Raw genomic sequence first — 24,646 nt, forward strand, 5'->3', positions numbered from 1 at the left:
CTGTAAACTCATTTGCAACAATTAGCTGCCAATCAGAGAGTAGTTAATATTAATGTGTTATTCTGTTATAGGATTTTTTTTCTTCTCATGGGATTTCTCTAAGGATTTTCAGAGGCCTGATTGCCCCCGTCTTGTTGATTGTTCAATCACCAGCTCTGTCTTCTTGCCTTGCTAGCTAGAACAAGAGACAAGGAAGTACTTTCTCACAGTCTGATCAAATAGCACCCTGAGTCCTTTTCTTAGTATCAAGCCAAGTGTTATCATCTGCTTCTAGCTCTTAGTTCCTGGGGTGGGAAGAAGGAAGCTGACCCATGAATTCAGCTGGGGCTTCTAAGAAGACATGTTCCATCAACTGCCATCCAACCGCAGGGGGGAAACTCTCTGTAATGCAGGCAATAGTAATGGAACCATCTTTCAGGATAGAAGCCATGCTAAAGTATAGAAATGAGTATTCCTTCCTGGGACCATTAGGCAGTCCACAGTGGGTAATAATAACAATTGTCATATGTAGAGAGCCCTACAATTTACAAAGTGCTATTTCATTGTTTCATTTAATTATCATAATAGCCCAATGAGGAATATCTACAAAGGACTAATGGGCACCATTAGTGTTAACTACATATTTGAGAAGGAAAGAGAGAGGTCTAGTAGACATCTACTAGATCATCCTGAAATGTCCCCACCATTGTTCTTGTCATGCCTATGCATTATCAGTGTTCTCAGCCTGATGATTGGTCCTAGAAAACGTTTTTGTTCGTGTGTAGGATTAATTGTTTTCCCTAGGACTCTATGGTAGCACAGTTTGAGAAGAGCTGCCTTCAAGCCCACACATAAGTGTAAGTCTATTCCTGTCTTCCAGAGTTCAGTTCCACCTCTGACTGGAGCAGTGTTCTTAGGTGTGGGCAAAAGGACACCAATGGTTCTTGAACTCTTACCTCCTGCCAGATCCCTTCTCACATAGAAAGACACCTCACAGAGTTAACTCAAATTCTGAAATTTAGCATGTCTCTTTCAAATCCAACCAGATCTATCTTTGGCTATGGTCCCATGCTTCACAGAGTGTCCGGCCTGCCATATGCTGGGTTGTGTCACTGTTTAGCAAAAGGGGATGCTGAATGGATCTGGTTGTTTGGAACATTCCACTCACTTGGCCCTGGGCACTACACTGGCTTCCCATCTGCTTCTGAGTACAGCTCTTGGATCTGATTCTAATTCTGAAAGTAAGAGATGGTCTGAGACCCACCCTCACTGGGCTCTGACTCAACCTTATGTGCACAGAGCTTCCTTCTTTGGGGAGAGTTTTTATTCAATTTGGTCAAACTCAAAGCCATTATGCATTTTGAGCAGTATGAGAAGAATTATGTTCTAACTGGTAGTAGACTCGGGGTTAGGAGAACTCCATTCCAACCAAAGCTATATGTCCTACATATTGGGTTTTTTTCCCCTTCAGATCTCTCTACCCATTCACTTGTCCTTGGCTCCTATTATGGAATTCATCAATCAGCTCCTGTGTTCTCAAGTTTTCATTGTTTGACTAATGGAGGTAACTTGAGTGGATATAGGAAAGTGATGTTGGGGTCTGGGGTATTTATTGCTCTGGATCCCTTTCTGAGCTTGCTTTGAGATGGATGAATTCCTTAACTAAAGATTCCTCCCAAGGAGCCTTTAGAGCCCTCTTCTACCAGTTTTTTGTAGTATTCTTCATCCTTACCCTTTGCTGCCTAGCAGTAATAGCAAAGTATTCAACTGTTACTAGCCTTGAGACACTACATTATAGTCTGTGGTTTCTCTAAACCTCATTTACATGGTCCCATCATATATAAACTTCCCCTGAATTATCCTAATTGGATTGTGCCATCTGTTTTCTGTTGATATTCTGACAAATGCATTGTGTGATTTGGGGCAAGCCCCTTCACAGAACTAGTTAACCTCAAATGTTATATGAGAAATTTAAAGCAGATAGCATCCCTTCCAGCTCAAAATTTGCTTGGTAATGTAGGGACTGAAAAGTAAATCTCTTCTTTAGGAGCTTCAGATCTCATTAAGGAGATAATCTATAGACCTCTGAAGTACAGAATAAAACAGAGTATCCAAGTGATTAGGATACACAGTAAACACTCTAAGAATTTGGAAATGGGCAAGGTCACTAGGAGCTGACTGGCCAAAGGAAACATATGGATCTGCCAGTAAATTCTGCCCCAACACCAAAGAAGGTGTTAGAGGATTTTCTAATCTAGATCCAATTTGGATGTTGTATTCAAGGCTGTACCAAGCAAAAAGCCTATTTTGGAGCTATTCCAAAGAGCCCACACAATATTAATTAACCTTAGACGAGGCCTTTTGCAAATGATTTACTCAATTACATCCCACAACAAAATTTAAAACTTCTAGGATTTCTTGAATTGAAATATGCTTTTTCCAAAAAAGTGTAGAAAAAAGCAGATTAGGAGTCGAGAGGCTAGAGTTCTAATTTCAGTTGTCTTTTGTTAGCTCTACCTTAAATGTTTTTTGATCCAGAAATAATTCTCTTTTATTTGATTTGTCATAGGCTACTTTTTTCTTTGATTCAGCTATATTAAAGACATACACACTGATGTAAGAATAATATAACAATCACCATCATATCTATCATATAAGTTAAAAAATAAAGTATTATCAATACGTTTGAAGTCTACAGTATATCCTCCCCACTTAGATACTACTTTTTTTTTCCCACCAAAGATAATCCCTACTCCGTCTCCACCCACCCACCCTAGCCAAGGTCAAGATGGACACAATGCTTTCCAAAATCCCTTTGAGTAGTGAAGCCTCACTTTCTTTGAAGCTATAGGGATAAACTTTTACCCTCAAAAGATTTTAGCTTTATGTGAACACTACTTGCTCCGGCCCAGGCCTTTCTGCTGTGTATCTATAGAAACCCAAAGCCTTATCAATTTAAAACAGTAATATTTTCATGACATCCAAAGTTTCAGGACGGGCTCCCCCTATCAGATTCTCTCTGCTTTTTGCTTCTGTTTTGATCATTGGAGATTTTCCTTATTTTCTTACTGGTTCAGCAGCACATTTTAAAAATAAAATGGTTTAAAAATATATCTTCACATATTTCTCTTGTAGTAAAGACTGTTAAAAATATCTGGTTTACCACATTCTGCACCAGGGTGGAGAAGTGAGACCCTCTATTGAGAATCAAAGACCACTCATACCGAAAGTTTGAAAACCCTTCTCCCATTTCATAGGCAAGATGACCATTGCCTAACCTAATTATGAAACTAGAAAAACTTTCATAGCCAAGAAGCTAATTTGGCTTAGCCAAATTCAAATACACTATTAGAAATGAATAATATAAAGTAAAATAATAGTCTCTTCAGCAGTATTCTGTAGAACCTCTCACTTAAAATTCCTTAAAGGCAGGGACCTTTGTTTTAAAAACCATTTATTTGAATTCATTAGAGGCAGAAATAGTCTGATTTATTTTTAGATATGGTGCTTAGCACCTTTCTTTCATATTGCAGGTATTCAATATGTATTTACTCATCTGATTTGAATGACTCAAGTTCAATGTGAAAACAAAACAACCCTCATGGTTTCTCTTGTTTTGCTTGTCCTGACACTAAGATGGAGCCAGCTCACAGCAATCCCTTCTGTATGTTCCAGAAAATTTGTGACTTTCATGATCTAATATTGGGCTCATTCAGTTGCAAAGTATTTGCTTGGCTTGTACAAAAATAAATAACTTTTAACTAGGGAGTTGTTTTTTAATTATTTGCAATCCTGTGTGGTTGACTGTTAACTCCCAAATTAAACATTTAACAAGTGTAATACAATAAATGGCAGGGTTTATTATGATTACGTTTCTTTTGTTCTCATCTGAGCCTGGGATCATTAGAAATGACTGGTTGGTGTGGGATCATTCCATCTATTGTTAAGTCTTTTTTTTTCCTGAGGAGACCAAAAGTGAGTAAGAACATGGAATGCACATTTGACCACAATTTAAATCCAGTCTGAACAGTTCCTACCTGAAGATGACACAAATGGTCTGGTACAATAAGAAGGGTTTAAAAAAATTTTTTTTTCCTTAAGAAGTAAAACAATTGGTTGAGATTCACTTATTTTTGTGTGTGCTCTACAGAGTACATGTCCAAGTCCAGAAGCCTTGAGGTAGGGCCTTGAGTAACTAGACATAGGAAGTAAGGACTAGCAGAAAGAAGATAAATGAAAGAATAGAGATATGAGGCATTGAGACTGAAACAAGAAATGTGTGTCTTGCAGGGGAACAAATGGAGAAAGGTATGAGATCAGAAGAAGCGTGTGGCAGGAGCAAGTGGCAGAGGAGCTGTAACTTTCCCCACTCACAGCTCCCATGACTGCCACAGTCAGCTTTTAGTGTCCTTTACTTCTCTTATAATAGTGACAAAACCTCAAGAGGAGACAGGAAGAATAAAGTAGAGGAGGACGAGGAGAGAGTGTGTGAAGTCACCAAAAAAAAAAGAGACTACTGACTTTCTGAGAACTTATTGTTAAAAAAAAAAAAAAAAAAAAATAGGGGCACCTGGGTGGTTCAGTGGTTGAATGTCTGCCTTCAGCTCAGGTCATGATCCCGGGGCTCTGGGATCAAGTCCCACATTAGGCTCCCCGCAGGAAGCCTGCTTCTCCCTCTGCCTATGTCTCTGCCTCTCTCTGTGTCTCTTATGAACACATAAAATAAATCTAAAAAAAATAGGAGGAGGTTCCTTTCCATATAATTTATATGAGAGTAAATTCAGTAATGCATGCTAACAATAAAGGAATTACTAAATATATGTTAGCACATGCAATATTATGCAATCATTTAAACAACGCGTGAAGACTATGCCATAGCGATGGAAAAAGACTATGGAAAAACTTTGATGATACAACCTAATGTGTTTGGTACACACTGATCCAACTATGTAAACTATGGAAGTGTATGGATGCATACTAAAAGGATATATGGGTAAATGAATGGTTTTCTCTAGGGTAGCTCCCTTAAGGTAGGATAATTTTGCATCTTCTATATTTTTAAATTATCAATGTTGTCGCATTTGCTTTGTAGCCAGTAGCAACACTGTATGTATGCTGGGGTATAGAAGAGGAAGTGGGGGTGAAGTGATTTGGGAATATTTGTATTGGGTGTAGTATGTATGTGTGTTCTTGGATTTATGAGACAAAATAGCATGTCACACTAGTTTTTAGCAACCAGTCCCTGTATGTGTACAAGATCTACAAGACACCACTTATTACCTTAGCTCTGTCATGAGTTTGGAAAGCAGGAGGAGATATGCTGTTCTCTACATACCCAGATTTCAAATCCCAAGGCTGGAGGAAGGGAAAGGGAGTTTAGAGGAAGGACCAAAGGAATAAAAACTCTCATACCTCAAACACTTCTTAAATAAGAAAGGATTCAGCTGTTGACAAAAAGTGGTGTTTTGTGAGGGCATCATAGAATCAAAGGCTTAAATATCAAGGAGATGTTCTCTCTGTAGCACAAACATGATTAAGGGTAATGTTATGTTATTTCAGATTTTCATTATTCATAAAAGGAAAACCAATAGTGCCAGATATGCAAGAACAAAGCCAAATAGGCTTCAGAGGCCTTCTGGCTCTCAAATCCAAGAGAATATAATAATTGGACTGTTTATTTGCCATGTTTCATATTTGTTTTCTTCTTAGAGGGAAAACACAATAGAGATTCTTTTCATTCAGAACAGTTGGTGTTAGTGATAGGGATTCAGTTTTACATAATCTGTCCCCTCCCTTTCCCCAGGCCATTCATTCTGTCTGCCCAGGTGACCAGAGCTGTTCCAGTGCTTATAGATATTCAGGGCTGTCCCAAACTCTGGAATCTGCCAGGATAGTGAAGAAACCAAAGGGGGAGGTAGCATTAGAAACACATCAGCATCATAACCAACTAGCTCCTAGAGAGGAGTGGGCCATACTGGATTGAGGTCTGGCAACCACCTCTCCCTTACCTACTTCTTTGCCTTTTTGATGCATGTTACCAGAGTGTGACTGAATTTCCTTAGCTTCTCCTTCAGTTTTAGGTACTGTCCCAAGGATAAAACTCCTGGGGGAAGAGATGGTCATGGAATAAGCTGCCCTACAGATGGTCTGGGTTGAGGGAAAGCTGAAAGCTCTGGATATCAGGGGGAGGACTTACACTTGTGGTAAGAATCTGGAATGGTGTGTACATAAGGAGCAGAGCCTTCCAGTGAAGACAGGTCTTGGCAATGCTGCATCTAGTACAGGAAAGGAAACTTATGGTCCAGGGAATCAAAAAGAGAGAGGACTTTAAAACACACTTATCTATCTCTAGCATCCCTAGATGTTGTGGCAATATTTTCAAGGAGTAGTTCTAAGAACTTATGACAGCTGTAATGTTTATAACTTTTTGGTTCAATTCTCATTGATTCATTTTTTTCCACCTACGTTTGGTGAGGATCTACGGTGTGCTAAGCCATTAGTGCTCAGAATTAACAATGCAGAAATAATAGCTAATATTAATAATAAAAGCTAACATTTATTATTTTCTGTGATCAATGTTTAGTGTTTATCATTTAATTTATAAACTTCATTTGCAGATAGCATTATCAGTCCTATGTACAGATTAGGATATCGAGGTTTAGAGAGATGGAGAGATATTATTTCATACAACAAATATTTATTGAATATCTCTTTTTTAAAAGATTTTATTTATTTGAGAGAGAGCACGAGGTGGGGAAGGGACAGAGAGAGAGAGAGAGAGAGAGAGAAGCAAACTCCTTGCCGAGCAGGGAGCCCAGATTTGGGGCTGGATCCCAGGACCTGGTGATCATGATCCGAGCCAAAGGCAGATGCCCAACCAACTGAGCCACACAGTTGTGTGTCAGTTGCTGTGCCTTTTAATGGGGATATAGTAGTGAGCAAGACAGATTAGATTCTGATTCTCATAGAATTAAATTTTAGTGAGGGGAGATAGACAATAAGGAAATAAGCAATTAAATGAAGTGAAACTTGCAGCTAGTGATAAATACTATGAAGAAAATAAAAGTTGATCATGTGATAGAGACTGACAGGCAGCAGGGCAGGGTTGGATGAGTTACACACTTTAGATGCAGGAAGGTTTACTTAAAAAGATGGCAGTTGAGCTGAGACTTGAACAAAAAAGTGCCAGCCCTAAATACAACTAGGGGCAGAGCACTGCAAGCAGTGGGAATAGTGAGCACAAGGGCTAAGCTGGAAAGGTATTCAATAAGCAGGAAGTTGGTATTCAATAAGCAGCAATGATCCTAGTGTCCCTGGAGTCCAGTCAGCAGAGGAAGAGTGACCCACCTTTGTGACCATGGGACCCTGGGCTACATACTACTAAAGATTCCCAGGAGTCCAGTTTCCTTTGACTTCATGGAACATCTTCAGGGGCAGTGAATGGGGAAAGAGCCATACGGTGTGCTGTGCAAAACAGATTTTCTTGTTGCCTCTTAGATAAAATGTGTCTCTCTCAGGTCCAGAATGGTCCCTCTTGAGCTGTCCAGGCCCTTTAGGAGTCAAGGCAGAGCAGATTGCCAAAAGGGGCATGATTTTTTTTCTGGCTCTTTCCTAGATTATTTGCCAACACATATGTCCCTTTTGAGTTCCCCTCTAGACTGCTAAGAAACACAAGGCCAACACTATTGACAAATATACCATTTTTCTTCCTAATGTTTGCCACATTTCTTTCTTTGACATCACCTCCCATCTTTCTTATTCAGTCATCCTTGATTCGTCTTTTTCCCTGAATCACAGCCTCTGGTAGAGTGGCCATTATAAATCTGGAAATACAAACATTTGAAGAAATTGCAGCTTGGTGGCCTCAGGGATAAGAGGAATGAGACTTACTTATGCCCAGATCTGCTCCCACCTTTTTCTTATGGCCAGGAACTTGTGTTTGATTATTGAGTAAGATATGCAGATTGATTTTCAGTGTTCATATGAGTACTACTAAGCAAATGACCTCCATTTATTGAAATACATGTTTTATTATTTTTTTACTAATAAATTTATTTTTTATTGGTGTTCAATTTGCCAATATACAGAATAACACCCAGTGCTCATCCCGTCAAGTGCCCCCCTCAGTGCCCGTCACCCATTCACCCCCACCTCCCACCCTTCTCCCCTTCCACCACCCCTAGTTTGTTTCCCAGAATTAGGAGTCTTTATGTTCTGTTTTATTATAAAAATTATTGATAAATGTTTTATTAATAAATAAAAAGAAGATTAGTTCATATTTTCTTCTTCATGACACAGGAAAGTATTCAATCAATAACCCACAACACAGGCATTATGACATCTCCCCAAACTTCAAAAGCACACAAGCAGAAGTGTATGCATCAGTGTGTGCTCGCGCGCGCGCGTGCGCGCACGTGCGTGTGTGTGAAGATAAGGGAACTGGGGAATGGGGAAGCATAGAAAAATGGAGAGAGAAGGCAATATAATGGCAGTTGTTGAGCAAGAAGAGGCCAGCATTACCTTAATACCTCGCTATTCAAAATGTGGTCCTTGAAACATCAATAATACCTTAGAAGTTTGTTAGAAATGCAGAAGCTCGTGCCCCATCCCAGACCAACATAATTAGATTTTAACAAGATACCTAAGTGATCCCTATGCATTTTAACATTGAAAAAGTATAACCCTAATGATTGCATGTATTTGGGGTTTCGTTTTTACCCTTTAACTTTGTTTATTAATTATTCTAAAAGATCACATTGAGCTCAGGACTGAACTACTGTTTTATCAAAAGGTATCATATATGGTTTATCATAGCATTTATCATACTTTATAGTATTTATAATAGTGCTTTTCTAGCTTATTTCTGCCAGCTATGATCTGAACTCCACAAGGACAGAACCCAGATGAATCTCGTGTCTGTTTTACTTCCATATCCCTGACCCAATGCATGGCATATAATAAGCAATAAATGTCTACCAAAAGCTTGGCCTGGCAAAGCAGAAGATGAAGCATAGGAAAATAGAGGACAAAGAAGATGTGGCATATATATGTATGCCACATAGTAGAGAGTATCATGTTAAGTGAAATAAATCAGAGAAAGACAAATACCATATGATTTTACTCATATATGGAGTTTAAGAAACAAAACAAATAAATATATGGGGGATAAAAGAAAGAAAAACCAAGAAACAGACTCTTAACTATAGAGAACAAACTATGGCTACCAGAGGGGAAGGGGATGAAAGGTTGGGATGAATGGGTGATGAGGATCAAGGAGGGCACTTGTGATGAGCACCAGGTGTTGTATGTAAATGTTGAATCACTAAATTCTACACCTGAAACTAATATTACAGTGTGTATTAACTAGAATTTAGATTAAAAATTGAAAAAAAATTCTAAAAAAAGAGAAATAGAGGGAACCCACTTTCCCTTCTTTGACTTATTAGTAAGGGCTGTTATTTTAATCTCTCCAACTCCCCACCCCTACCTCTTTACAGCCATACATAGAACTTCCATACTGTCTTGCACACAGCAGGTGCTTGATTTATTTAATACATCAAATAAAATCTAGACAAATTTTGTCCCCATAACACTCATGCCACGAAGAAACTTCTGGAGTGTTGATGGAGATCAACAATAAAAGGTACCTGTCTGCATGGGTTTAATTTTAGTCTAAAAGAGCTACTGATTACCTTGAGAACTTGTCAGAACAGTTGAAAGAAATTTTGAAGCAAAAATCAAGAGATTAGTAGAAGTGCCAAAGCCACATATTCTGTTGGGTTTTAAAAAAACTCAAGGGGATCCCTGGGTGGCGCAGCGGTTTGGCGCCTGCCTTTGGCCCAGGGCGCGATCCTGGGGACCCGGGATCGAGTCCCACATCGGGCTCCCGGTGCATGGAGCCTGCTTCTCCCTCTGCCTGTGTCTCTGCCTCTCTCTCTCTCTCTGTGACTATCATAAATAAATAAAAATTAAAAAAAAATTAAAAAATAAAAATAAAAATAAAGAAACTCAAAAACAATGCCTCATGTGTGACAGTTTTCAGATGCAGTATGTATTTAGACAGTTCAAAGTAGAATGAGAAAAGGAGAAGTGTGCAAGAGATGAGCTATAGGTATGGGGAAATGTGTGTATAGATGAAGCAGAGAAATTCAGTGTTGGTTTCTACCTCTGGAAATCACTCTATCTGCCTATATGGTTTCCATTGGAGTAGATTTCTCAACTTTGTTACTACTGACATTTTGAGCTGGTTGATTCTTTGTTGTGGGAACAGTTGGTGTATGTGCAGAAGCATTCCTGACCTTCTACCCATTAGGTGCCAGTAGCCACTCCCATCAGTTGTAGCAATGCAAAGTATTTCCACATGTTGTCAAATATTTCTAGGGTCGTGGTGCCTGAGTGGCTCAGTTGGTTAAGCATCTGCCTTCAGCTCAGGTCATGGTCCCTGAGTCCTCAGATCGAGTCCCACATCGGGCTCTCTGCTCAGTAGGGAGTCTGCTTCACCCTCTCCCTCTGCCTGCAGCTCCCCCTGCTTGTGTGCTCTCTTTCTCTCAAATAAATAAAAATCTTAAAAAAAAAAAAGTCTCTGGGGTCAAAATGACCATTGGTTGAGTACCATGCTTTAGGAAAGCAGATGGGTCTATTGTTCTTTCAAATTACCCAACAAATACTCCTGATCTACTGTTTTTTTTTTTTTTCTTAAATCTTTATATTCAACTTATAAATCCTTCCTGGTCTCAGGACCTTCCCCTTCTGGAAGCTGCCCTCACAGCAAAACCTTGAAGAATGATTTCATGTGACTGGCTGTTGAGAAGCACCCATATAGATGCAGTGCAAGGGAGAATGCGCGGCTGAGCTGGCGTAGACAGTGATTTCGAACTTCTCTGTTTCTTGGGGTCTCTTTTAATTATTTTTCTGGCAGCTCTATTGATAGTCCTTAAAAAGAAATTCATATGAAAAGCAGGTTTAATAGTTTTACCAAAATAAAAATAAAAAAAAAATAAAAAAATAGTTTTACCAAGGGTGGCAATTAGAACAAGCTGTCTTTCCTGCCCCTTGACTGGAACACTGCTGCTCTTAAACTATTCGCTGTTGGCTCATCTATTGGTTTAAGGAAACAGCCCAGCAATTTTAAAGAAATTGTGATGAATATTGAGCTTCTGTACCCCTGGGAAGCATCAATGTAATGGGGCTTCTCAAATTTCACATCTGGGATCCTGGATCAAAAGACTTATGTGAGGAAACCAACTTCCTTTACTTCTGCTTACTGTCTCTGAGGTGTGCTGGTGGGGGGCGGGGGGGAGGCATTACATGATATGAAAGATACAGATTTAGCCAAAGATAAATCACAGCACGACTATTTTCATCACTCTTTTATGAAAGGATTCATCTCAGTGTTCTGCAAGATATGTCAGATTTATTATTTGAAAATTTATTTTCTATACATGTATTATGTCAAGTGAAGTGTACATATTACCAGTGTGTGGTTTTTAATTATCTGTTCAATTCTAGAGGTGTTTTGGTTTCTGATACATATTGTACATTATCTCTGATGATGCAAAATCTCTTATATTGTCCAAAAAGACTTGATCATGTGCTGGAGGACTGAGGCAAGATTATGTGCTGAGAGTAAGGAGTGACTCCTATTCTTCAAGGTGTGGTCCTTGTCTCCAAAAAAATCCTATAACTGATCAGTTTAATTAATGTGGTAAACAAAAATTAATGAGATTTATTATAGGTTGTCAGGTAAGAACCAACTAATTAATTTTAAAGGATTTTTTTTTCTGTCCAATTGAGCATCATGCATTTACAGTGGAGAGAATTGATTCACTTCCAAACCAAGTAAAAATGACTTGAGAATTAATATTATTTTCATAATCTGTACATTTTTTCTCCTCCATTATAGTTAGAGGCCAAGAGTGAATTTTGTTTACTTTAAATACTGTCAGGGACAGGGCAATACACTTCTACCTGCAGAGAGGATCGTGTGCTGATGTGAAAGTCCTATATGCCCTCAGCCAGGTTTGCAACCTCTCAAGGCCAGAGTCCACACAAAAGCTTGTGTTTAGGGATTTAGTTGTGTTTAGGGAATGGAGCTGGCTAATTAGTACTCTGGAGACAGTAATGAAGGGTATTAAAGGAATACCAACAGGCAGACAGACTCAGCAGATAACCAGGTTCTAGTTACCATTCTAGCATCTAGTGATGAGATTTCAGTCTCAAAGAGGTGGCAGGGAGTCATAAGAGCAGATGATTCCCCTAGAAGAGTTGGCTACTAGATATAAGTTACCGACTCAAAATTCATATTGATTAAAATAGGACAGAAGGCAAGAGGAACTTGTTGATGAATGCCAGTGTATTTAGCTGGAATCAATTATATCTTTTCTCTAAGATTAAATCCATTCAACTGGCTGACACAGGATAAAACCTTTGAGGAGTGTGGAAGGGAAGTGGCAGCTGGGATGAATGGAATAGTACCTGAAAGCTATTGCAGTGGTACCAACAGGAAACCAGGCCACTGGAACAGAAAAGGAGAAAGAACATTTGAGAGAGGATTTGAAGGTCAATACAGTGGGACCTTAAGACCGATTAAATGGGAGGCTCCCGAGGCAGGTAAGAATGGAAGGTGAACCCAAGGATGAGATAGGAGGATTAGAAGAAAATTAAGTGTGTTAGAGGGCACATGAAAAGGAGCAGTTTAGAAGGGGAAGATGCTAAGGTTCATCTAGGACATTTAAAGTTTAAGATTCCCATGGAGTGATGAAATTGAGTTACCTGGTAGGCAGATAGGGGGTGTGGAATGCAGGTCAGGTGAGGTGGTATCAGTTCATGGTGCATCTAATAAAGGCATGAGGCTAAAGAAGTGGATGAGATTACCTGTGGAAAAAGCAGGGTGCCACCGGAAGTCTTGAATAGAGCTTCGGATAACACCCTCATTTTGGAGCTGGAAGAACAAGAAAAGGTCACCAAGAAGACTGAGGAAGGACAATCACAGAGAGTGTAGGAAAACCAGGAAGAGCCATATCCCAAAAGCCAAAGGGAGAAAACATTTCGAGAAGGGAGCACAGCAGTGTCAAATGTTCCAGAAAGGCTGAGCAGGATTCACTCTTATCCAACAACTGAATTGTTGCTGAGTTACAACAATTTAACTGAATGCCTGCTGAGTTCTGTGGGAAGACTTAGGAATGAGGTGACAGAAATGGCTCATGAGTCCTCTGTAATGGTCATCAATGATATTTCACAGATGACTGATATGAGTGGCAATAGTGATGGTCTGATCACAGTGGATGAGAGATGGAACTGAAGTTAGGGAGAGAGAGCCAGGCTGCATAGACTAATTTCCTGAGAAATTTGAGACGAGATGTAAAGAAAAATGGGCTAAGCTATAAAACTGATTATTAGAAGTAGTTATTTCACCTTTGCAGCATATCCCATTTGAACAATTTTGACCCATTGACTTCAAATAGTTTTATATTAATAAAACCGGGTGCAGTCGTTGACACAGAATTATAAGGCATAGGGTTGTTTTTTTTTTTTTTTTTTTTTTTTTAGGAAGCTTACAGTCTGCTTATCATGTGTGCATATATGTGTGTGTGGAGAGAGGAGGGTCTGCAGGCAGAGAGCCAGATACAAAGAGAAAATATTTAAAACATGGTAAGTGTTAGTAACGACATCTAATAAGTTCCTAGTTGATGAGAGGGGACTGCATTCAGGAGAAGGGAAGACCACCATCAATGAAAAAAATTCTTCACCACAGATAAGGGAATACATGTGGGTCATAAAAGAAGACTAGGATTAAGAATTTCATAAAGCAGGGGCTCCTGGGTAGCTCAGTTGATTAAGCGGCTACCTTCTGCTCAGGTCATGATCTCAGGGTCCTGGAATGGAGCCCTGCATTGGGCTCCCGGCTCAGTGAGGAGTCTGCTTCTTCCTCTCTCTCTGCACCCACCCCCCGGCTTGTGTATGACTGCTCTTTCTCTTTCTCTCAAATAAAATCTTAAAAAAAAGAAAAAAGAAAAAAGAAATTTCAAAAAGGGAAGACAAGAGGGTAAACTTCACTCCAGAGCTGCATCTCTTCCTATGGAAGGTAGAAATTGTGCCACCAGCCTATCTCTACCCTAGAAAAGGGCCTCAAAAACCCTTTCAGTTCCTCATCCATCAATTTTCTTTTGGTTCACAGGTGGAGGGTACCTATGCTTCCCTGTTTCTGGGGTGTTGGCCCTATTATCATAAAAGCTATCAAAGTATCAAATATGCTAGAAACCTGCCACCAGACAGCAAGAGTCTTAAAAACCTCAGCACTATGCCAAAAGACAGGAATGAAACAGGCAGGAAGAGGGAAGCATGGCACTCCACACGTCAACTGGTAAGCAAGCTCAGTACTCTGTAGAGCAAGGAAGGGAGCAGTTCTGATTTTGATGGAGTCAGAACCTGAATTCCGAGGTCAACATAGAGATATTGGAATCATACAGGCATGGGCATGGCAAGCCCTGGCCTACTAGGCCTTTTATTCGGAAGGTTCACAGATGAAATTGATTTAATACATTCTCTTTGATGTTTATTAAACCCATAGTTTTGTAGAATTTGAAATGGAACTGTAGCCAAATCAAGAGATCAACCAGAAGTTCATCCCAAAGAACTTTTATAGATAATACTGGAAAGATACTGAATGAAAGAGGGTCAGTATCTAGTCTAAGTGCACAGCAGAATATAAATATTTAGTTGCTATTTAGAGCAACAAAGAATGGGGTAAATTTGATTGCTCAATATTGGCTAAAATCTTAGACAAATGGTAGATAAGAATCTTGTTTTCCAAAAACTATTTACAAACCTAAATCCTACAACTTAAATCATTTCCCTTCTTGTCCTCCCTCCCATGTGAGCTTACACAACCATCCCAAGTGTATTAATCTAGGTGATGTTTTCTTGGTCACAAATGAATCTATATTTTGTGGCTAGGTATCCCACCATAAGAAAATAACAGTAATTTAAGGCTTATAGTCCTTATAGGGAACTTTTGTGAACAAGGTTTCATTTATTCTTTATAAAAATCCTGTGAAGTAGGTATGCAGAGTATTTTAATTGAGCAAATTGGGTAACCCAAAGCCAGAATGATTAACAACCTGATGATCCACCAGTATTAAATTGTGCATTAGTCATTGAGCTTGAGTTTGAGGCTCATCTCCCAACACCCATTTCCGTGCTGCTTTTAATGTACTGCATTACTCAATTTAATCTGAAGGCCAGACTACACCAGACTGAAATCAAGGTGTTGGCCAAGGCTGTAATCTCATCATCTGAGGCTGAGGCTCCTCTTGCAAGTTTGCTGCTTATTGGCAGGATCTAGTTCCTTAAGTTGTGGGGCTGTGGTCGTTAGGCTCCTTGAATCTGCCCACTATTCCACAGAGTTGGAAGGACAACTTTTCCTCTCCCAGCTTGGGTCCTGTGATCAGCAGTCTGCAAATTAATTGATGACAGATTAACGGGAGCAAAAATGAGGTTTATCTATGTGTGCACAGTGTACATGCAGGATCACTCGGACATGAGTATCTCACTGAATAACCAGGAAGAAAAGGCTTGTATGTTAAATTTAGCCAAAAGGAGGCAGGTAGGGCTTCATGGGAGAGCACGGAAGGTTATATTGGGCTTTTTTAATCTAATGAGTAGGTGAATTTATACTTCCTGGTGCTAAGGGTCAGTATTTTCCCAATTAAGAAACTCCCTGGGAGTGAAGTCAATGGCACCTGTATTTTTAGAAGCTCTGCTTAAATTTAGATGAATGTTTCTTTTTTTGTGGTTCCTTATGGTTCAGATGTTTTCACCTTAAAGGAATTTTCTTTTTTTTAAAGGAATATTCATACTACTCTAGTATTAATCCCTTCAAATACCATACAATCCTCTCTATGACATTGCATTTTGCCTGTTGTCTCTTTTATGGGTTTTTGGGTCAGTCCCCCTCAGAATAGGATAATTTCTCTTTAGTTAACTCAAAGCCTACTGATTAGAGACCTTAATTACATCTGGGGGAAAAAAATTCCTTTCTGTATACTAGAACATAATCATGAGAATGCTATCGCATCATACTCACCACACTCAAGAAGAGAGGAATTATACAGGGCATCTGTACTCAGGGTGTGGATGCTTTGAGACCATCTTAGAATTTTTCCTATCACATCACACAATAGGTTGAGAAACTAAGTCCAGTGCTACCAGAGACCATAAAATTAGATTATCAGACATATTTCTTATACTTTTGGGTAAATAAAATGGATGTTGCATGCTAGTTAGTTAGGCCAGATGACATCTAAGATCATCCACGACAGTACACAGAATGGAATAACTCTGTTTGTACATTCAAGAAGACCCTTTAAACTAATTTTTTTCTTTCATTCTTTTACCTGATGCATTATTCTCAAGTACAGAAAGATGCACAAACTTTTTTTTTTTTTTTTTTTGAGGAAGCATACATAAGCAGGGTTAGGGGCATAGGGAGAAAGAGAGAATCCCAAGCAGGCTCCATGCTCAGTGTGGAGCCTGACATGGGGCTTGATCCCATGACCCTGAGACCATGACCTAAGCCAAAACCAAAAGTTGGATGCTTAACTGACTGAGCCACCCAGATGTCCCTGCACATAAACATTTTTAATTTATTTGCATTAAAATTTCAAGTATTTATTTATTTATTTTAAGTATAGTTGACACACAATGTTACATTGGTTTCAAGTGTACAACATAGTGACTTAACTGTATGTTATGCTACACTCACCACATACGTAGTAAATTCCAAATTCTTATATTAGGCAATTGGGTCTATAGACCTCAAATCCCTTTGTTAATACAAAAGTTGTTATAGCGTGTATTAACTGCTGCTGTATAACAAATTATCCAAAAACTAAAATAACACACAGTTTCTATGGGTCAGAAATCCAGGCAAGACTTAACTGGATTCTTTGCTTCAGGGTCCCTTACAAGGCTACAAATCAAGATCCTTCTGGGTCAGGATGCACTTCCAAGCTTACCCACCAGCCATTGACAGGATTCAGATCCTTGAGGGCTGTTAGGTTGAAGGCCTGGTTTCCTAGCTTGCTGTTGGCTAGAGGCCATTCCCAATTCTTTGTCACATGGGCTTCTCCAACATGGCATTTTGCTTCATCAATGTCAGTATGGAGAGAGTAGCAAGATGGAAGTCACAGTCTTTGTAATCTAATCTGAGAAGTGGTATCATACCATCATGTTTTTGTTATTAATTTGTTAGAAACAAGTCACCTGATTAGGCCCATACTGGAGGACTGTGGGAAGGGGCAATGAATGCCAGAGGGCAGGGAGTGTTGGAGTCTATTTTAGAAGCATTCCTCAAAAAAAAAAAAAAAAAAAAAAAAAAAGAAGCATTCCTCAATGAAGGAATGATTTAGCAGACTGAGGAGAAACTAATAAAAAGTTCTGGTTTCAGAGAAATGGAAAAAAATTACCTCTTCTGTTCCATTCACTTATTCAGAGCCAGAGCAAATGAACTTGAATGTGGGTTCATAATGGGAGTAGCCAACTCTCCTCTGAGTAGAGAAGGCAAATCAGACCCAAAATTGTGAGTCTAAGCTCAGAACCAGGGGAGCAACATTAAGTATCAAATTTGAGATAGGAGCTTGGGTTGTAGATAAGAGAATGATAAGAAGTGAGCCCAGGAATACTGGGCCAATGTAGAAGCAAAATATCGGACCAGATAAGGCAGAAAGGTTGAAGATATAGCCAAGAACAAAGACATATGCTTAGCAGTCTTGTGGGACAGGGTTCTGATTTTAAAGAACCAGGGAAGAGCCAGACTTTTCCTCTGTTATTGAAAGGGCATAAAATACTGTTGTGTTTTTGTTTTAAGTTCAAACCAATAGAAAACTTAATGGCGGGATCCCTGGGTGGTGCAGCGGTTTAGCACCTGCCTTTGGTCCAGGGCACGATCGAGGAGGCCCGGGATCGAATCCCACGTCAGGCTCCCGGGATGGAGTCTGCTTCTCCCTCTGCCTGTGTCTCTGCTTCTCTCTCTCTGTCTATCATAAATAAATAAATAAATCTTTAAAAAAAAAAAAAGAAAACTTAATGGCTTAGTGAAAACGTTGAGTTTGGGGAGGAAGTACTATTCCAAATGAAATCAAAGCCATGAAGATATTCCTTTTTTGGCCAACATTAGATTATGTTTTTTCTCCCCAAATGCAAAGATAGTGTTTTGTATTGATTGATGATTTAATTCTCCTCTCCAAATAATGTTTGCATCTGGTGCATCATTCTGCACCAAATGCTGTGCATGTACTTCAGAGTCATCTAGCTTAGAATAAATATTGGTAGGGGTATGAATGGTTTTTTCTTCTGACGGCTGTTTTTAATTTTTATTTTAACATTACCTTATTTTGATCTTATATTTTCCTGAAATGTCAACAAATAATTTAATCTAGAGACTAATATTATTTTATAGGCTTTTCAAAATTGGTAACTTTCCTAGGCTTTTTTCTTTTTTTTTTTAATTTGCCAGATAGCCACATGACAGAATGGTGAAACTAAATTCATATTGAGAGTAAAGAACCACTCATTTCTGGAAAAAGAAATCTAGTCATATTTGATTCCCTTTCTGCTTACTTTCAATTATGTCTTCTACTAGGTTATAGAGGTAACCGATTATTTTCCTCCCATATTTTTTCACATGCCTTTAAGTCAACTTTAAATTATTTTTAAAAATTTTATTAATTAACCCTTATTTTGAAGGTTTACTTATTCATTTGTACCTATCCTAATCCTAGAACATTTGATTATAGTTCTTAAACTCATCTTTTTCTTTCTTTCTTTCAATATATTCTCTCTGTATATTGATCCACAGTACAGTTTGTTTAGCTTTTTCATTTATATTAGCAATTGGCTGAACAGCCACTAATAAATCAATATGCAGCAACTTAAATCCCTGTTAAAATTTGCCAATGCCAGATCCAAACTGCCAGTTCTGCTTATTCAGAAAGTGCTGACATTTTCTTCCCATACCATGTACTAAAGATAAATAGATCAGACAGTTCCAGATTAAATTAAACATGGCATTTCTGTATTTTGGGGTTACTTTTCATTGTTTAAAAAAAAATCCAATAATTCTGAGGAGTTAGCTGTTCTAAATCTTAAAGGTTATCATTTTTAAGGTATTAAAGTATTTTTCAAAATATTTTCCCTAACAACTTACAGAAGTGTCTGAAGTTCATACTTCTGTGATTCCTCTGGGCTGTTTAATGCTTGACAGAGATAGATGTACAGGGAGAGAGATAGATTGATGTAGCTTTGGAATATAGACAAAGATAAATATTTGCTCCAAAAAGCTTATCAGGCAAAGGCCCTGGGGTGATGGGTGATAAACATAAAGGGGAGTGTTGTATGTCTTGGTTGGGAGGAGTATAAGAACTAGAACAAGATGTGTATTTTTTAGTTTCGAGAGAACTAATCAGGAGTGGGGCAGCATGGCCTGAGGAAGCCTGAATAACGGATAGGAAATGACGACATCTCCCCTTTGTAATGTGTAAAAATTCAGTGTACGTTAATTTCATTTTACCTGTTTGGTAAGTTATGCCCAAGAGTTGAAGGAGACTTTGAAAAATCAAATTAAAACTGAAACCATTTTTGTTCATTGGGTCCAATAATATTTTATATGGCCCTCTATACTTACAGGCAAATCATGCACATGTTCATTGCCACATTTCTGGAGTTCTGATATTTTTAACAGACTAATAATAATAATAATAATAACCATAATTAAATAGGTTGCCCTTGTTCTTCCTAGAAAGAAATTCTTTCAAATTTGGAAGCCATCTCCAAAGAGAGCTTTCACTGTTGAGAGGAAATATTTGTGAAGAAAATAGTCTATTAGTTAATTTTTAAATGCTGTTAGTTTTGTTAACTTGTAAGAAAAATTGTTTATTCAATATTTGAAAAGTACTTGACCTCATCTACCTTCATAGTTGCTCAAACACGGCATCAGGAATGATGTTAAATATATCAACATTGTACTGTCCTCTTATTTATTTCTCCCTTCCTCTATAGGGATCTCTTGTGCTTTCCAAAGTATATGAAGTACCAGTTCATATGCTGATCATCTGCCCTTGAAAAAGTCTCCTTTATTCATTGAAACAAGCTCTCTACTGGTAAAATCAACTCACAGTGAAAGGAAAGAGCAAGATCATAGACAAAGTACTTGGGAACCAGTGAATTCCACTTTATGGACAGTCATTTATGCCACCTACATGGAAAGCCAATGCTAATGCATGCATTAAGTTCTTTGTTTACAGAAGTAAAATATGATCTTTTTTTTTATAATATAGATCAGAAGGGATTTTTAAAATCATTTCATTATCAGTTTGATCTGTTGAAAGCCATGTGTACTATTTAGGCTATAGTAAGGACCTACCTAAGACACAAGATTGAACTAAGTAAATGTTGCTTATCATTTTCTTTTGTTCATTTGAGGGAGAGATATGGACATTGTAAGGAGGAAAGAAATTGGGAAGAGCAAAGGACTGAATTGTAACCGCATTGTGCCTTGTTATTTTTCTAGGATCTCATGATTCCTTCAGCTTCTACATTGATGAAGCCTCACCCGTAGGACCTGAACAGCCAGAAACCGTCCAGAATTTTGTCTCTGTGTTTGGAACTGTAGCCAAAAAGCTGATGCGGAAATGGTTAGCCACTCAAACAATGAACTTTACTGGTCAGCTAGGAGCTGGGATCCGTTATTTTGATCTTCGAATTTCCACCAAGCCCAGAGACCCTGACAATGAACTCTACTTTGCTCATGGTTTGTTCAGTGCCAAAGTCAATGAAGGCCTTGAGGAGATTAATGCATTCCTCACAGATCACCATAAGGAGGTAGTATTCTTGGACTTCAACCATTTTTATGGGATGCAGAAATATCACCATGAAAAACTGGTCCAAATGCTGAAAGACATCTATGGAAACAAGATGTGCCCAGCAATTTTTGCCCAGGAAGTTAGCCTAACGTACCTGTGGGAGAAAGACTATCAAGTGCTAGTCTTCTACCATAGTCCAGTGGCTTTGGAAGTGCCCTTTCTCTGGCCTGGGCAGATGATGCCAGCACCCTGGGCCAACACCACAGACCCAGAAAAACTGATCCAGTTTCTTCAGGCATCCATCACTGAGAGAAGAAAGAAGGGTTCGTTTTTTATATCTCAGGTGGTGCTGACCCCCAAAGCTAGCACTGTGGTCAAAGGAGTGGCCAGTGGCCTCAGAGAAACTATCACAGAAAGGTAAGTGTCCTTAAGATATCAGAGAAAAAAAAAAAAAAAAAAGATATCAGAGAAAAAGCTTAAGGAATTTCACACGAATCCATAGAGCCATTAACTGATAGACCTAAACTTTATACTTATGTATATTAGTTTCCTCGGGCTGCACACAGCATACCACAAACTGGGTGCCTTAAAACAGAAGAAACTTACTGTCTCCCAGCTCCAGAGGCTAGAAGTCTGAAATCAAGGTGTCAGCAAGGTCACCTCCTTCTGATGGTTTTGAGGGAGAATCTTTTCCATGGCTCCCCACTAACTCTGGTGACAGTTGACAATCCTGGGTATTCCTTGGCTTGTAGATGCATCATTCCAGTCTCTGCCTCCATCTTCACATGGTGTTCTCCCCATGTGTCTTTGTTTTCTCTTCTTATAAAGACACCAGTCATATTGGATTAGGGACCACCCTAATGATATCATCTTAACTTAATTATGTCTGCAAGCACCCTACTTCCAAATGGGCCACAGTTATGGGTACAAGGGATTAAGACTTCAACTTTTTTCCTAGAACACAGATCAACATATAGAACCATGTGTTTTGACTCCATGTCCAGATATTTTTTCTTTTTTCTTTTTTTTTTGTATCTTTGTTTTGTTTTATTTTTTTTTTCAGATATCTTTTCATAGCACTCTTTTACACATTTGCATAGCGCTTTATAGATTACAAAGCCTTCTCTCTATTGTTCGCAATAGAGAATATATGTATTTTTTACCTAATTCTATTTGATCTGCACAACCCTGGGAAGTAGATATTGTCTTACAAATAAAAATTGAGGTTCAGAGAAGTGAAATGTTTTGCTTAAGGCCAGTTGGACTATGAACAAGGACACAAAGACCCAAATTCCATTCTTCTCAAGCTATGTTCTATTCCTTACACTATGCCATAAGTAAGAATCACCCTCCAGAGTGTGGGTATTCCATGTGTCAAACCCAGCCATATATGTTGGAGTGGTGATTACTTGTGAGGTATATAATTTGAGCTCTTTCCCATGAGTGTGATACAATGTCTAGAATTGTATGCATTATTTATTCTTTTGAGTTAAAGTATTAAACAATGCAAATATTGTCTGAAGAGAAAATGTAACTCTTATCATATGTTTATCTTTAACTTTAATTGATATTTTTAATTATGGTAAGGAGATAGAGCACACATGTTTTGCTCAAGGTCATTGTAGGGAAAGACCAGAAGATGAGAAAAGATGAGATGAATTGGTATGGATGGCTTCATAGCACAGCATGTAGAGTACGGAATGGCAGGAGATAGGTTTGCAGTGAGACAGGAACAGATTTGCAAGAAAGCCTTTAGCCAGGCTAAAGAAAGGATTTCATCTTGTGGGGAACTAGTGGCATAGGAGCTTGACCAGATAGATACATGGTGTAGCATGGAGGCAGAGGATTGGAGAGAAGGGACAATGAAGAGGTGCTTGGAATGGTTTTGGCACAGTAATGCAAACCAGAGGAAGGGAGAAAACACAGAAGGGAATGGTATGCCACGGCAAAAATTAGGATTGTTTGATAACAATTTACCTCTGTGGTCTGAATGGAGAAAAGAGTTGGAGATAAAGTTTCCTCTTGAGAAGTAGAATGAGTGATGCAGACATTTGTGGAATCAGGAAACAAAGGCACAGGGACTTAGAAGGTGGGGAAGCTATAGTCAGGTCTATGGATCCAGTAGATGTGTCCAACTGGTCATTGGGAATATAAGCCAACTCAAGTAGCAGTTATTGTCATTTTCTGGCAGTGAAAGCCACACGCCATTGGAGTTGAAGGGTTCCTCCATACAGAGTTAAAATGATACTGATAATTTAAAATTGATTTTTAGAATTGTCTGTAAGTACAAATATTCTGGCCTGGGATATCTTACCACAATGACATCTATATCATTTTAACCCCATCCTCAAGTCTCCTGGCTGAAACGTCTCTTCCACCTCCTTCTTCTGGTATTTTTTTTCATCTCTTTTCTTACCCTACCCCCACATTGTCTTGGAGATTCCATATTCTCCTTTAGATTATTATGCTAAATTATTTACCTCTCTTCTGGCCCTAAGGCTCAGTTAGTCCCATCAAAGTATTCATCAGACCTAGAAGGCTTTCTATTTAATAGGACCACATTCTACAAAAGGTCATTGTTTTGGTAAATAACTTATCACCTCTCTTACACCCTTAAAAATGAGGGAGTTATAGTATATATACATAAAAATGTGTGTTCTCCACCATACCCCACAAAGGCCTCAGATTTTGAGGAATCCCTGAGAACCCATAGAAGTGGGGAAGAGACAGGAGGGGTCTGAGAATCAGCCAATCCAAATATTCTTTATTCTCACTACATCTTTAATGAAGGAAGCTTCCATTTCTAAATTTTACACATTGGGCATTAAAGGAGCCTTCCCATAGCCTTCCAGCTCTACCTTCTGTTGCCTAGTTCTATATTTAGGAAAAACACTTTTCCATATAATATTCCTGCTTTGGATTGGCCAAGAGCCATACCCAGATTTTACCTGTGTAGGGAATAGCCTTTGGGTAGTTGAGAAGAAAAATCTACTCGAGGAATAGATGACTTTCATTTTTCTCTCTTAAGGCATTTGAAGCAGCTAGGTCTTTGCACATTTTAAGCTGAACTGCTTTTTGGTTACTTATGCTATATAGTACAGTATTAGTAAAGTAGCATTTGTGAGTAAAAGATCAAATCAGATAGTGCTGAAAATTATATATCTACACAACTCTCAAAAGATTCACAATCTTTAGCATACAAAAGGCACTAACAAGCATTTTAGTGAAGAATCCTATTTAAATTGAACGAATGCAATATTGTACAAGCACTTAATTTTTTTTTTCAGATACCACTTATTAACAGCCCAATGGAATTCATTTTGAAAAAGTGTCCTCAGTCATCTGCTCTAATTCAGAACTTTTTACTTGCTTCTGACTTACTTATCTGGAATAATAGAATTGTGTCATTGAAAAGAGAAAGAGAAGTTGAGGGGGCACAGGGGTGGGAGGAAAAAATTTAAAAAGTTGAAGACACAATAGGTAGAATCAACACTTTTTTTCTCTCTAGGATTATGCAAATTACTTGCAAATGATTTGCAAATATATCTGAACCTGGCCAGATGACAGAGTTTCCCTCAGAAGTTCTAGAAAGACCTCCTTGTAAACAAATTGCAATGCCTATATTCTGCATATAGTGTTCTTGTGGAACTCGGGTTTTGTTTTGATTTGATTTGACATATTTCAGCCTTCTGAGTAAGGGTTATAGGAGAAGGTCATTGGATAGTGCCTTGCAAAGATAATTGACTTACCTCTGAAAGAGTCGGTGAAAGAACATTTGATTCCCCAAGGACCTATTGCTTCTCTTTCTC

The 24,646-nt window shown here is 38.6% G+C and overlaps 1 protein-coding gene across 8 annotated transcripts in view; it reads left to right on the forward strand.

Annotated features, from left to right (window-relative positions):
* The window catches only part of PLCXD3 (phosphatidylinositol specific phospholipase C X domain containing 3), a 184,884-nt gene that overhangs the window by 85,060 nt on the left and 75,178 nt on the right, over positions 1–24,646 (forward strand). For 7 of the 8 annotated variants that reach the window (XR_007410367.1, XR_007410366.1, XR_007410368.1 and 4 more), the window contains exon 2: positions 20,546–21,254. Coding sequence is in view for 4 of the 8 variants with exons in the window: in XM_025436446.3 (XP_025292231.1) it covers positions 20,546–21,254 (709 nt within the window). In the remaining 4 variants the exon portion in view is untranslated. Of the gene's footprint in view, positions 1–14,155; positions 14,342–20,545; positions 21,255–24,646 lie in introns of all 8 variants that reach the window. The other variant, XR_007410369.1, reaches the window with a different exon arrangement.

This window comes from Canis lupus, chromosome 4 (assembly GCF_003254725.2).
Source record: "Canis lupus dingo isolate Sandy chromosome 4, ASM325472v2, whole genome shotgun sequence".
NCBI classification, from domain to species: Eukaryota; Metazoa; Chordata; class Mammalia; order Carnivora; family Canidae; genus Canis; species Canis lupus.